The sequence below is a fragment of the Ammospiza nelsoni genome, chromosome 3, assembly GCF_027579445.1.
Source record: "Ammospiza nelsoni isolate bAmmNel1 chromosome 3, bAmmNel1.pri, whole genome shotgun sequence".
In the NCBI taxonomy this organism is placed as follows: domain Eukaryota; kingdom Metazoa; phylum Chordata; class Aves; order Passeriformes; family Passerellidae; genus Ammospiza; species Ammospiza nelsoni.
Window position 1 is genome coordinate 48,930,397 of NC_080635.1, and position 12,980 is coordinate 48,943,376.

At 34.1% G+C, this 12,980-nt stretch overlaps 1 protein-coding gene across 1 annotated transcript in view; it reads right to left on the bottom strand.

The window, feature by feature from the left end:
- The window catches only part of ADGB (androglobin), an 85,210-nt gene that overhangs the window by 41,835 nt on the left and 30,395 nt on the right, over positions 1 to 12,980 (bottom strand). Inside the window, exons 13-16 of the mRNA XM_059467664.1 lie at positions 5,732 to 5,777; positions 3,999 to 4,164; positions 2,135 to 2,198; positions 408 to 510 (exon numbers count right to left, since the gene is read on the bottom strand). Of these exons, the coding sequence (XP_059323647.1) occupies positions 408 to 510; positions 2,135 to 2,198; positions 3,999 to 4,164; positions 5,732 to 5,777 (379 nt within the window). The remainder of the gene's footprint in view (positions 1 to 407; positions 511 to 2,134; positions 2,199 to 3,998; positions 4,165 to 5,731; positions 5,778 to 12,980) is intronic.

Sequence of the window (12,980 nt, forward strand, 5' to 3'; positions counted from 1 at the left end):
GTACCGCTTTAAAAGTAATTTCAGAAAATTACTTTTGTTATATTGCTGGTTTTGCTGCATTGTGATCCGCTAAGGCATAAAGTAGTTTGCAAGAGTGGAATTTGTAGAAAAGAAACCACAAGAAACACAAGGAAATCCATTCCAGAAATATACAGATGAAAAGCTTCAGAAAATCATAATAAACAGAAAAGGGAGAGATTCTTTCATGAAAATGCTCATCATCAATGAAATAATGATGAAGCATTGCTTGAATAATAGTGTATTCCTTAAAACCAATTTGACTATTTCAAACTATTGCTAAACTCTCAAACTGTGCCCAGGTAAACAACAGACAAACACAACAGTACAAACATATTCAAGAACGGGAAAACACAACACTGACATGTACTTCTGTGTGTTGGCCTTACCTTCAGTAACATACCAGTGCACTAATGCAGAAAAGCTAACCAGCATTTCAATGGGCATCAGACTGTCCACAATTAAATAATAGAAGACTTCCTCATCAGAAGACTGTATAGAAAAATGGACATTTGTTCATTCACTTGCACTAAATACTGTCCAACTGGCCTTATACGAAGTAGGTGTAAGATTTTGGATATGGTGACTTAAGGTATGGTATGGGAAGTAAGCAATTAATTGTCACTACTTCTTCCAAATTTCAGAACAAGCCATTTAAGCCCAGAGCCTCATGCTGCATGTAAAATAGTGTTCACTTGAGAAATAAAAGGAAACAGAGCTAATTTTTTTTTGCATGAGAATATATCTACTTCTATATTATACTGTCATATGTACCAAAATGCAGTACTTTTAATTGCCAAACAATAATTAACAGAAGACCAAAAATTTTGGATTTTGCTGCAACATTCTGATTCTAATTAATTACAGAAAACTTAAAAGAAATAAGTACTCTTTGCATTTGTAGATATGAGGGATCCTCCCTTACAAAGGGGTTTTTCTCCTACAAATCTCTATGAGGACAAAATCTTTCTCTCTTAACTTTAATACATTATTCCTATGCCAATATTAGAAACTATAGAATGATTCTATTGTTCCTAGTAATTCTTCAAAAACTTATGGTGAATGAGCTTCTTTCTTCAGAACTATTACAGTACAGGTCTTCCTGGATATTCCAGAGCTATATAAATCCATTTTTTGGGTATATATATCTTCCTATCACAATATGAAAATGTTCTTTTATAAGCATGATACAGAATTTACCTAATACTGTAAACATATCATCTCTTTCAATGTTAGTAATTGAAATGGTTTTACAGCAAAGGGTTAGGGGTTTTTTGGCACAAGAGCACACAGGCTTACACAGTCTTAATGCTGATTATGGCTTACAAAAGTATATGGTGCAGTCATTAGGAAAATTTCTTGTGATGTGATTACTGAGAGGTGGGAAATTGCAGGTGTACTGCAATTATGGAGCATTAATCCATGTAGTTAACCTTCTCAGTGCAGGATTTTATATGAACTTCACACCTGGAGTTTACATTTCAGTACTCTACAATTACACTTCAGATACACTATAAAATAGGAGCTGGGACAGGATATTCAAGCATGTTGAATAACCTCCTGATAATATGAACTAATGGGAGGTTTAGAGAAATTCTATTATTTGAATGTAACGAGACAGTATTTCTAAATCCCTGCAGCAGGGTGCTGTAAATAACAAAAGGATTTAGCATTTGCAGAGAAAATGGAGTGTTATCCTAAACATACTCACAGTTTGGATTTTAGGTAACAGGGGAAGATGAAGGAGAATTGAAGAGCAGATTCTGTAGCCGGATCATCATTACATTCAATTTAGGCACCAAATTGTTAAAAGGTAGTTTTAAATCAAAATAAAGAGTGGTTGGAGATCTGATTCACTATAATTTTTCTTTACATAAGTCATTTTTTGTTATTGTGCAGTAGCATTCCACAGCATTTCTCCTTTTCTTAAACACATATATATAATGCTACGTATTTGCTTGCAAACATACATTTGTATTGACTACAACAACCTTAATGCATTATTATTTTTCAGTAATAGCAGTTCTATATGCTCAACCAGTTTCCTTTAAGAGGATTATATGTATTATCTAATTATATAAGACTTTGAAAAAAAAAGCACAATACAGTCATTTACCTTAAAACTTGTCTTCTGATAGTTATAAGCATATGTATCTGGCTTGTGGAAAACATACAGCCTCCTAAGAATATAAAATTGAAATATAAGATATATATGACTTTAAGAAAATCAGCAGAAATTACATAGTTTAGGCAAATGCCTATTTCATAGCACAAGACATTAATTTTACTTTCACAAGTCAGACTCACAGCTATTTCTCAAAAATGGTTCAACATTATTGGTTATAATAAAGGTGAATAAAATTAATCTCCAGGGAAAGCAGCTGAAATGCCCACTAATTTTTTTATTTTCAACCTGTAAATGGTAACATGCTAATATTAATTTAATACTTCCATACCCACATAAAAATTACTGGAATGAAGTTTTATACAAAGTATAACTGAAAGATGGACTGTTTTATATATTTTATTAATGTGGTTTTTAGCCCTGTGCTGTTTGCAGACCTTCAGAAAGTTACATAGCTCCTGATTACAATTTTTTTTAATTTTGATTTCACCAAGGGAGACATAAATGGCTTCAGCTTTAATTGAGGATGGAATCAGATTTGAATCAATGCTTTGGTTACTCAGAAATTTCACAGGAATCCTGATCTAGTTCTGGCATGTCAATTCCTACAATGACTGAAATATTCCTCACTTCTATGAACATTCTTCTTATTTTCATTCTATCTAAGAGGTAGGCATGACAGAGAAGGAAAAGCTTTCAACTGAACAGACATGTAAAATCAAAATCTTAGGTGCCTAATTTCTTCTGAGGGATAAATTCTTCAAAGGTCAATGAAGATGCTCTGTTAACAGCTACTTTATCAGTTGACTGTGAAAATAAACTCTCACTTAGAGATAAGAAACTGACAAATGCTTTTTGCCTTAATTAATATTAATATAGGTCTACAAAAGGTCAACAGTACTTTAACATTTGGCTGATAAGGTAGAAAGTTCATATTTCGTATCCTCTGTATGTGACCAAGATTTTCAAGGAAATTAAATTTCTTGTGATGCCTTTTTTTTTTTTTTTTCTGAATGTCCTATCTTCCAGGACCTAGGACTACCTAAAACTAGCATGGAAACCTTAACAAGGCCTAAAGTGATCTATGACTTCTTATTCCTAAAGTTCTTGTACTGCTGACTGGTATAAAAGTCATACATTCTACTTTAGAGAGTGAGTAGAGTTTAAACAATTTTGAAAATAGAAGCTTCGCAAAGAAATCTCAGTTACACGTTCAAACAAGAAAATAACTAGATTAATTTTCTCTGATAAAATTACTTCCCTCAGCAATCTTATATTCTCTAAAGGATATGTACTGTACCAGGCTCTTTAAATCTGAAAGACAGAAGCTGAAAATATGATGCTACAAGTAGTTTTTCAGAGGCATAAATGCCTTGGAATTGAATATTGAAAAGAGAGTGAGACAAAACATCTAGTTGATCAAGCAAAGCTATGCTGATGGCAACAGATTTCAACAACTTTTATTTTTCTTTAGAATTGTGTTGTCTTGATGCAGACTGTGCCTGCCCAGTGCCTCATGGTCGGTAAAAGCATCTAATGGCCACAACACTCCATGACCCACAATCTTCCACCCCAGCTGCAGTCTGACAGCTGCTTTATGGAGCCGGTGTTGTGTTCTCCACTGTATTCTGGAGGACACACCCAAGGCACAGAGCAGGGCTGCAGCCACAGACCCTCTGTCACAGGGACAGTGTGTCTGGTCTGAAGAGTGGCCTTGAAGCCACCCTGAAAGGCAGGATAGCTATACAAAGAAGATCTGTCATGAAGATGCAGTTTTTATATAGCCATGTTTTGAATTTTATCATTGTTATACAGTATATTGTATGGAATAAACCCCAAACGCTCTATTCCTTACTGGAAACAAATGCAGAAGTCTTCAAAGGTAATCCAGGTTTCCCTGGAAACCGAAATCTTTTCTGATGCCGTTTCATCCTTTGATTTAGTCCCTGTCTGGCTCCTCATATCCGTATCAGCTTTTTCTGGCGTTTGTTTTGAATCTAAACTGATATTGTCATGTTCTTCTGCAAAGATAAAAAGACTCACAAGAGCCAATACAGTGACCATATGCAATTTAAAGTAGTATCATTCTAAAAAATTACCCTAAAATTATCCATACATCAGTTATTATGCGTACAGTTTAAAACTAAAAGCTATCCCACTAACCTAAATAACTCAAATGGTGACTGAAGTAACTCTATACAGAAATTTAGTGTTTGAATCTGCAGCAGCTTAAGTAGTTTGCCTCAATAAACTACCACATATTGAACTGTGCCCTAGAATCTTCAAAATTAGCTTGTTAGGTATGCATACATATGATTTCTGCAAACTCATCTACATAAAGAAAAATACATCCCCTTGTCCAAAGCTTCTATTCAGGGAAGGCTAATGTGGAAGTATTTGACAACCCACAGAAAAAAATAAAGAGAAATTTGGAGGACACAAAGGCCTAGCCTTGCCTCCGGTACTTAGTACCCTTATGATGCTCCTCCCTTTACCTAGGTCTCCCTTTACCCTCACACAAGTCAGTCTAGCTACTTCTAAACAGAAACAGATTTGTACTAAATCACATCAGAAAATCAGAATTTATGTCAGATTCATACCAAAATATAAACACATAACCAGGTTTTGCAATCACTCAATAACTTTTTGTGTTGTAATGTAACTTTCCCTACATTTATTCCCTGAGATTCATATAAGTAGTTACTGAAAATCTTTGACATGGCCCAAAAAGAAGTTTTGAGATAGCTCAACAACTGAGAACAGAAGAACTGAACACCTATTAATTTAGAATGCTTGCTGAGGAAAAAAGATGAGATAATATTCAAACATAAGGTATAACAAGTGAGAAAACTATTAGAAACATACATAATTTATATTTAAATGTGCTTTGCAATATTTCATTATCACCAATACACACATAGCTAATGTGTGGCTCTAAATTAGTTTGCACCTATTTTTCAAGAACTGAAAGAAATGCAATATAAGGAAAGGCACCAAAGGCCTTTTTCCTTTCCTTCAACTATGGAAAAACTACCTGAAAGCTGAAAAATCTAGACTTCCTTTTCAATTTAACTTAGCATGGGTGTTAGGCTTCTAGTAAAACAACAATAGTACTCTTATTTTTAAGAGCTTCTTACTTTTTTGACCAAATCCTTCAAACATTCAAAGTAACTTTAAAAATGCGGTATTAGTTTTGAAAAAAATTTGAATACTCTTCAAATAGTGATGTAAAACACATTCCAAAGGAACACACATTAAAATGAAAGCTGGGTTTTGGGTCTTTTTTTGCCATTTTTAAGGAAAAAAAGAGAAAATGCTATAATTCATAGTTCTTAAAAAAGAGCTCTCTGTACAAAATCTACCATATGTTCCTGGAGAGTAACTTATGAGAAGTGTTTGAATTTTTTTGAACACCAAACTGAAGATTTTACGTAATTATATATACTATTAGCAGTTCTTTGAAATCTTTTTCTGTAAAACCAACACCCATAAATAGGGAAGACTGCTGATATATGTACATGAGGATTAACAGACACCAAACAACATGAGAATGGTAAAACTCTGACTATAAACTTTGCACACACTTACCTTTACTGAGTACCTCTGCATTTTGTTGCAACGAGGGACTGGTCTTCTATACAGTGAAAAAACAAAACAAGGAAAAAGTAATGATGATGATTATAATCTTGCATTATTTTTTGAGAGAAAATACCTGATTTGGGGCAGTCCTTCCAGAGACAGAAACAAAGTGGTAAGTTATCATCATGGATTTGGGCTGGGTTTTTAAATGAAAAATAAAGGTAGCAAATTTCATCATAATAACTACATACATATCAGCAAAAGACTGATGTTTTTCTAGAGAAGTACATGTCACCTGCAATGTGAGATAAAAGCTTTTTCATACACCACTTCACTATTAAAACAATGTTCTTTGATATTACTGGTTTTTGACAATAAAGTAAGTTTTATTCTAGGAACTGATATTCATATTCTACAACTGATTCAATTTTTTTCTGTTTCCATTCTTGAAAAAAATACTTGAAAGAGGAACTCCTTTTCCAACAAGCATTTCTTTCTGTGCAAGTGACAGTACACAAATGTAATTAGCAACAGCATCCTTGATTACAATAGCATCTTTTGTTTTCTATCACTGTATAAATAAAAAGTAGCGTGTTCACTTAATGCTTTTGGCAAAGGACTTTATCCTGGTCAACCCCAGCTCCAAGCTAGGTTTGCCCAACTAATATGAATGCAATATGGCTGCTGACACTTGAAGTTCAAATGCAGTTAGCCAGCCTTTCAGAAAGTCCACTCATTAAATTTACAAATACAGGGTCCTAGTCTTTGAGAGATTAAAATCTTAGACTTAAAAACATGTGCCTAGTCATCCTTCCTTCTGACTGCCCCCTTGTCTGCAATATGACATACACTGAAATATTCACTTCTACCTCTTTCATTTTCTTTTGTGAAGTTGGGCAGGAGCAGAAGATTGCACAAAAAAACCAAATTTCCAAGCTTCTTTTCATCCCAGGTCTCCTTTTACCCAGATTTGCCACCCAAACTCCTCATATATTCCCTCATGTATCTTCACATGTGTTAAAGGTGCTGAGGCTGAAGCTGGTAGCACTGACCTGGCCAGCAGCTGGACATACATAGTGATTTTCTGTTCTGCACTTCAAAGAAGAGCTGTGGGAGCTGTGCTGACTTAGAGGTTTCATGCTTTTTCAGTACAATCACGAAATATATTTTGAGGGGCAGACAGACATAATTTAAACAGTCTGAGTCAGACTAGATGGCAAGTCACAACAGTACCTAAACCTTGCACAAGGTGATTGTGCTGGACATCCAGGTCTGCCTCAACCCTCCTATTACAGACTACCCTGCATGCACTATGTGAAGGGACCCGTGAATGCTTCCTTAGAGGAAAACCTCATGGCTTCATACTTTAATTGCTAGCCCCAGTAAAAGGCTTCCTGCAGCATTTTACAAAATCTCTATGGGCTCAGAATGTGGGAACAGGCTCAGGAATCTTACCTCTGGCAAAATTTTAGGTGTTTCATATTCTCTGAATTAACAAAGGAAAGAGCTGAGCAAATAAACTACAGATTTAAGAGTCTCTATCCCAAAGCTGGAAGTGGCAAATAATTTAATACACATAATTTAACTGTAATATTGTTTATTATGGAAATTTGGAAGTCCCATTTTTGCACAGCACAAATCTGAAATTCTATTCTGAGTCTGTTATGGGCTTTTGTGTTTTTTTGATGTTCATGAGTCAAAGCTGGGGACAGACCTAAAATTAAGAGCAAATAAGAGAAAAATTAAGACACTGCTGAAATTGTTAACACTTGGGTTAAGAATTTAGTAATGGAAATATATTGTGTTTTACTGTTATTTTTAAAGATTAAGTTTTTGTTTTTCTATGAGCTGAAAAGGACACATCTTGCAAATATCAATGTACTTCAGCTCCTGTTTGCAGAACTCAGTACACACAACTGTTCAGAACAAATGAAGCTGTGATCACTTGTCATGTCCCATTGAGAGTCATGTCTCAGCATATAGGTCTGAAAAATCACATGGACTATCTCTTCCCTTGAAAATGTGACTTCAGAAGTACACATGCACTGAGCTGTCATATTTCTCCATGTGAGCCTACAACTTTCAAAATTCCAATGTTGCCAAATTTCTTGTGGGAATCACAAGACCTACCACACAGATGCATGTCAGCTGTACAATTTATTGAGTTTCTAATCAGAAATTCTGGGCATGTCCAAAGTATAAAAGGTATGAGATCTACTGTATAAACCTTGGAGACTGCAACATCTGTCCAACAAGTCTAGCACTTTCTGCACAATATACTGCTCATGGAAAGTACACATGATCCACACTTCTAGTATGGACATGAGGTAGCTTAATATAGAGCTACTTTGTCAGTGCTAACAGTTGGCAGCAGGAAAGCCTGGAAAGATACAGAAAATCCTCAAAAACGGCCTCAACAGAATTTCCAGTAAAGAAGGAGAAGGTGCCCTGGAAAATCTGGATTCTTAGTAGCTTCATGCAGTCTGAGCTGTGAAACCAGTCTAACCACAGCTGTGTAGAGACTCCCTAGACTCATTTACTCAGTTTTTGGAGCACAAGCATAACACAGTCAAAAGCTGCCTGCTTTTTCAATGGTACACGATGTGTTCATCTACCTAATCCTCACTGACTTGGAGACAACTGGAGTGTCAAGAAAGTTCTCATTCTTTTATACTATTGCTTCATGTACTGTGCCTAAGACATTGGCACAGAAATAGAAAATAAAGTAATTTTTCCTCCTTAATGAACACACATTGTCTGAAAAGTCAGCTCTGCTGCCACAGTATCTTATAAAGAAATATATCAGAAAATACTTGGATCCAGCTGTGAACACGGAACGATGCACACAGATTCTGGAAGAAATAATTATTCTTCTTCCTTCAATGAATGGAAAATCTGAATGAAAATTCTGCAGATTACTTAAAAAACTAATTTATCATCTCTGAAATTTCATAATCATTAATGCATATTTGTAAAAAATAATGGTAATTCATAAATTTATAGCTATCTTGTTATGTTCAAGGTTTCAATTAATATTTTTCAGCCTCCTAACATTAGTTATATTTTTATTTTATTCAAATCTAACACAAAATAAGTTTTAAAATTTATCTGATATTCTTATAAAAACAGTTGCCATTTCTATTGTACAAATTATGCATGGCAAAACAACACACAAGTTATTCTGTGAAAAACAGCAGTCTTCTTAAAAAAATAAACTCTCTGACTATAAGCACAGGTGAAGGAATAAAATTTTAGGTACACTTTTTTAAGATAAAAAATCCCTTTCAATTCCTTCAAAATTACAAAGATGACCAAAAATATTTCTTAAGATCTAAACCTGTATTAAATTTCAAGGTTTGATGTTGACCTGGGAGTTATATCGTCAAAGGGTTTTGCATCTACAGTCATTTGAGGAGTCTTTTTTTTTATTTCTCAGTCACTATGCTCACTTAATGGAATATCAGTTTTCATTTTACCTGTAATGAGAGAGCAGGTAACAGAGGTGGGTTTTGAAAAAAGGAAATGTTACAAAAGAACAAACATCTGCAAAGCTGTACACAAACTGAGGTATAGAAATAGCTTAAAATACTGGATTATGGATTTGTCACCTCTTTTACTCAGCCTCTAATGTTGAAGCTGCCCAATATGCATGTGCAAGTAGATAATTGTGGGCCCATTAAAGTGTCTCTATACTACAAATGTCTAAATTCCTCTTCTCAAGTCTCTCTTTTCATTTATGTGCCTTATATGTCATGTGTAATTTTTCCCTGAAAATAATAAGCAGGGAATTTCCATTTTATGCAGGAGGAAGTAATTTTCAAAATGATAACATTTGTGAGGAAAATAGATTTGTTTTATTTCCTACCTAGCTCTCCTGGTGACTCTATACCAATACAACACAAGAAGGATTGGAGAGAAAAGAATTAAAAGCTTGTTATGACACATCAGTCAGTAACGTTTATGGGGAACACAAAAAAAGCACACATGAGCATGCAAATTAAATAAAATGGTATCAGTTGCACACAAGAAGATAATGGACTGAATTAAAAAACATGAAAAAAACATTAACATTGAAGAACAAGTTTTTTGTATTGTATCACTGGGAGAGTTTGGAGACTAACACTTTTGTGCTAGAAATTGGCATTGCCAGGGAGCTTGACACTGAAGAGGCCACAAAGAGAAATATGAGTGTTCTGCTTAAGATGTATGAACATAGCAATCAGTTCAGTATATTAAAATATCTACTAGCCTTTGCACATACTGATTGTAAACATATTCTGGTTTTCTTGCTTTGCATATCCTCAAACAGAACACATAGAGCTTTATTCTCAATGGAATTTGAGATAACTTCTACCAAAAAATTCATCTCAATGAAGAATATTCAAGTATGCTTTTGAATGGCAGATCTACAAGGAAACATCTATCTACTCCAGGATAATCTTTCTCGGAAGTGTTTGACAAAATTACTGTTGCAGAAATCTGCAAGACTGTGCAATTTATATATGATGACAGTTTTGGTTTTTTCCTGGCCACAAAATACTTTCACATGGATTTCAGTGTGTGCTACACTTATAAATTACTTACCTTTCTATTGAACAAGCATAAAAGAGAGTCTCTCCATATAAGAATTTGGCTCTAAATTATGGAGTTTTTTAAAAAAATGTACAAAATGCATTTTCTTAAGAACAGCGATTCAAGATCAATTTAACTGCCAAAATTAGCTATTTTAAAATATTTTTCCCTAGTGCAAATCCAAATGCTACCAGGACCATAAAATCAATGAATGGGAAAGTCATAGCAAAAAAGAAAATTTGAAAAATTAAATAATGAAGCATTTCTATATTTCAACATGAATACTTTGAGGACATGAGGGATAATAGCATGTCTTTCAACTTCATATTTTTCAAAGAAGGTACATCTAGCTCCTAGAATTTTGTCTTTCATGTATTACTTGTCTCTGTTTCTGTGACAACAGACCTTAGGAACAGTGAATCAGATATTCAGTAAAGTTACTTCATGCAGTTTACACTAGAGTGAATTAAAATATGCCAATTTAAACTTGTTGAGCATCTAGCACAGCAGCTGACTGAATTTCAGTCAGCTTAAAGCATAGAACTGCTGTATCCCAAAAATTTACCAAATCTGTATCAAAGGTTTTAAAGCTGATGTCTCCTGACTAGTAATCACACAGTTTAAAATGGAAACAAAGTTATTCACATTCAGTATGTTGCAATACAAAATTCTAAAAATTAGCAATAATAAAGTGAATTCAGGATATCAAAGTTTCTCTTTCAGTGTTTGCTTTTTTAATTATTAATTGATTTGTTTTTAAAAAGTATATATTACTATCTCAAGTTTAAAAACTACAGAAAGCAAGCTCGTCCTTTATGAATTTGCGAGAGGTATCCACATAATTTTGTTAATGAAAAGATTTAATATATGAAAAAAAGAGGATTGTCCTCCAAGTTAAAAACCATTTTCTTTTCTAATCTGTAAAAATGAAGTTCTCCTTGCATACTCTAGCTATTAACAGACATAGAATTTTCAACTGAGGTTTAAATTGAGGCAAAAGTAAAGTTCATGTGCAAGTCAATTAGTTGTTAATAACTTCTTACATTCCATGTCTGAATCAGATTACCCTGCCTACATCACATTCATGTCTTCTTCCAACCATTCCAGTTTTATCATGTCTTTTCATACTTGCTCTTGTGTCTCCTTGATTGCATGTCCTACTGTAACAGATCATCCTTTAAATCACTCTTGGACTAGGGGAGAAAATCTAAGCGACGTTTCACACTCCTTCAATGCTTCCAGCACATAAACTTCTATTAATTTGTAACTAGCCAAATCTATATTTGTACACATAGAGACTGAGTTAAATGAAAACAATAATTATTATTTGCTATAAGATGCTACTTTGCTTTATGTGATTTTATGATACTTTTATTTCTAATCATCTGTCCTGTTCATGTTGGATATTAAGTTTTGCACTTTAAAGATTGGTTCTAAGAGTGACGAGGGGGGAGAAGAAGCACAGAATTTGCAGAAATTGCACTTGTTGGTTCGCATTCATTCTTTCAGTGCGTTTGTAGCATGAACAGTGAGAAAGAACTTTATTTTGCTTTTAGTTAGTTTTTTTGCTAGCTGAAACAGAGAGTTTTTGCACTGCAGCATGGTTTTGTTTTGTTTTGTTTTTTTTTTTGGAACTGTCCAAACTGGTTTCGGATTGAAAAATTAGAAAAAATATTGGAAGCTCACACTGTGTCCCACTGAGGCCTGGGCTGCAGCATGTTCCAGAGCAGGAGAGACTGAAAAGGGACTGAGCAAGCTGAGCTACAGCCAGCAAAAAGGATTTTCTGAATTTTCCATCTCTTCAGAACAGCAAGTGGTTCCATTGTTCAATATTATTCATTTTTTTCATATTTGTGAATACTTTGCTTGTTAAAATAAACAGGTTTTTCCACTTTTCTCTGAGGAAATATTTCCCAAACTGGTGGGGAGGAGAGGCCGCTTGAATTTGTTTCTAGAAATACCTAATTTCAGAGGTTTTATTCCAAATTTGTCCCAAACCAAGACATACTTACCTTTTTACCCTGCTGCTTTTTGTAAGGATTTTTATATTATGCCATTATTAAAAACATTTTTAAAGGTAAAGTACTATTGAAGTACTAATTAGGCTATTTTTTATAAAATGCACACAAAATACTGAAGAGCTAAATATATCACAGAATCACAGGTCATAGATATATTCTATTGTAAAGCATTCTTCTTCACTGCAGAATTGCCTTATTTTAAAATCATTAAATCCACTAATGATAACCACACATGTACCTTATCTAAACACACAGCATACATATAGATCTGAAATATAAAAATGGCATGAGGGTACTCTGCAGAGGAAATAAAAATACACACTGCAAAAATTACATAGAAAATTACCTCCCATTAATTTAAAAATTTAAAGCCAAAAGAGAAATGGTATCAAATGGTCTTCTGAGTAGTGTTTGCTGCAGTCAGAATGAAATTGAAGAGATGCTGGCTCTGCCATATTAAGTTTCTTTGTACGTATTGAGCAAATGAAATAACTTCAGAGGAGCTCTGTTTGCTTCTTTTTAAGTGAGTATTTAAGTCTTTATTTCTCTATGTTGCCCACTATTTCCCTATATGAGATATTTTTTCATGAAATGTATTGTTCAGAAAGTCCTTGAAAGTATCATTTTTTCTCTGCTAAGCATGTAAAATTTAAATATTAGAAGGA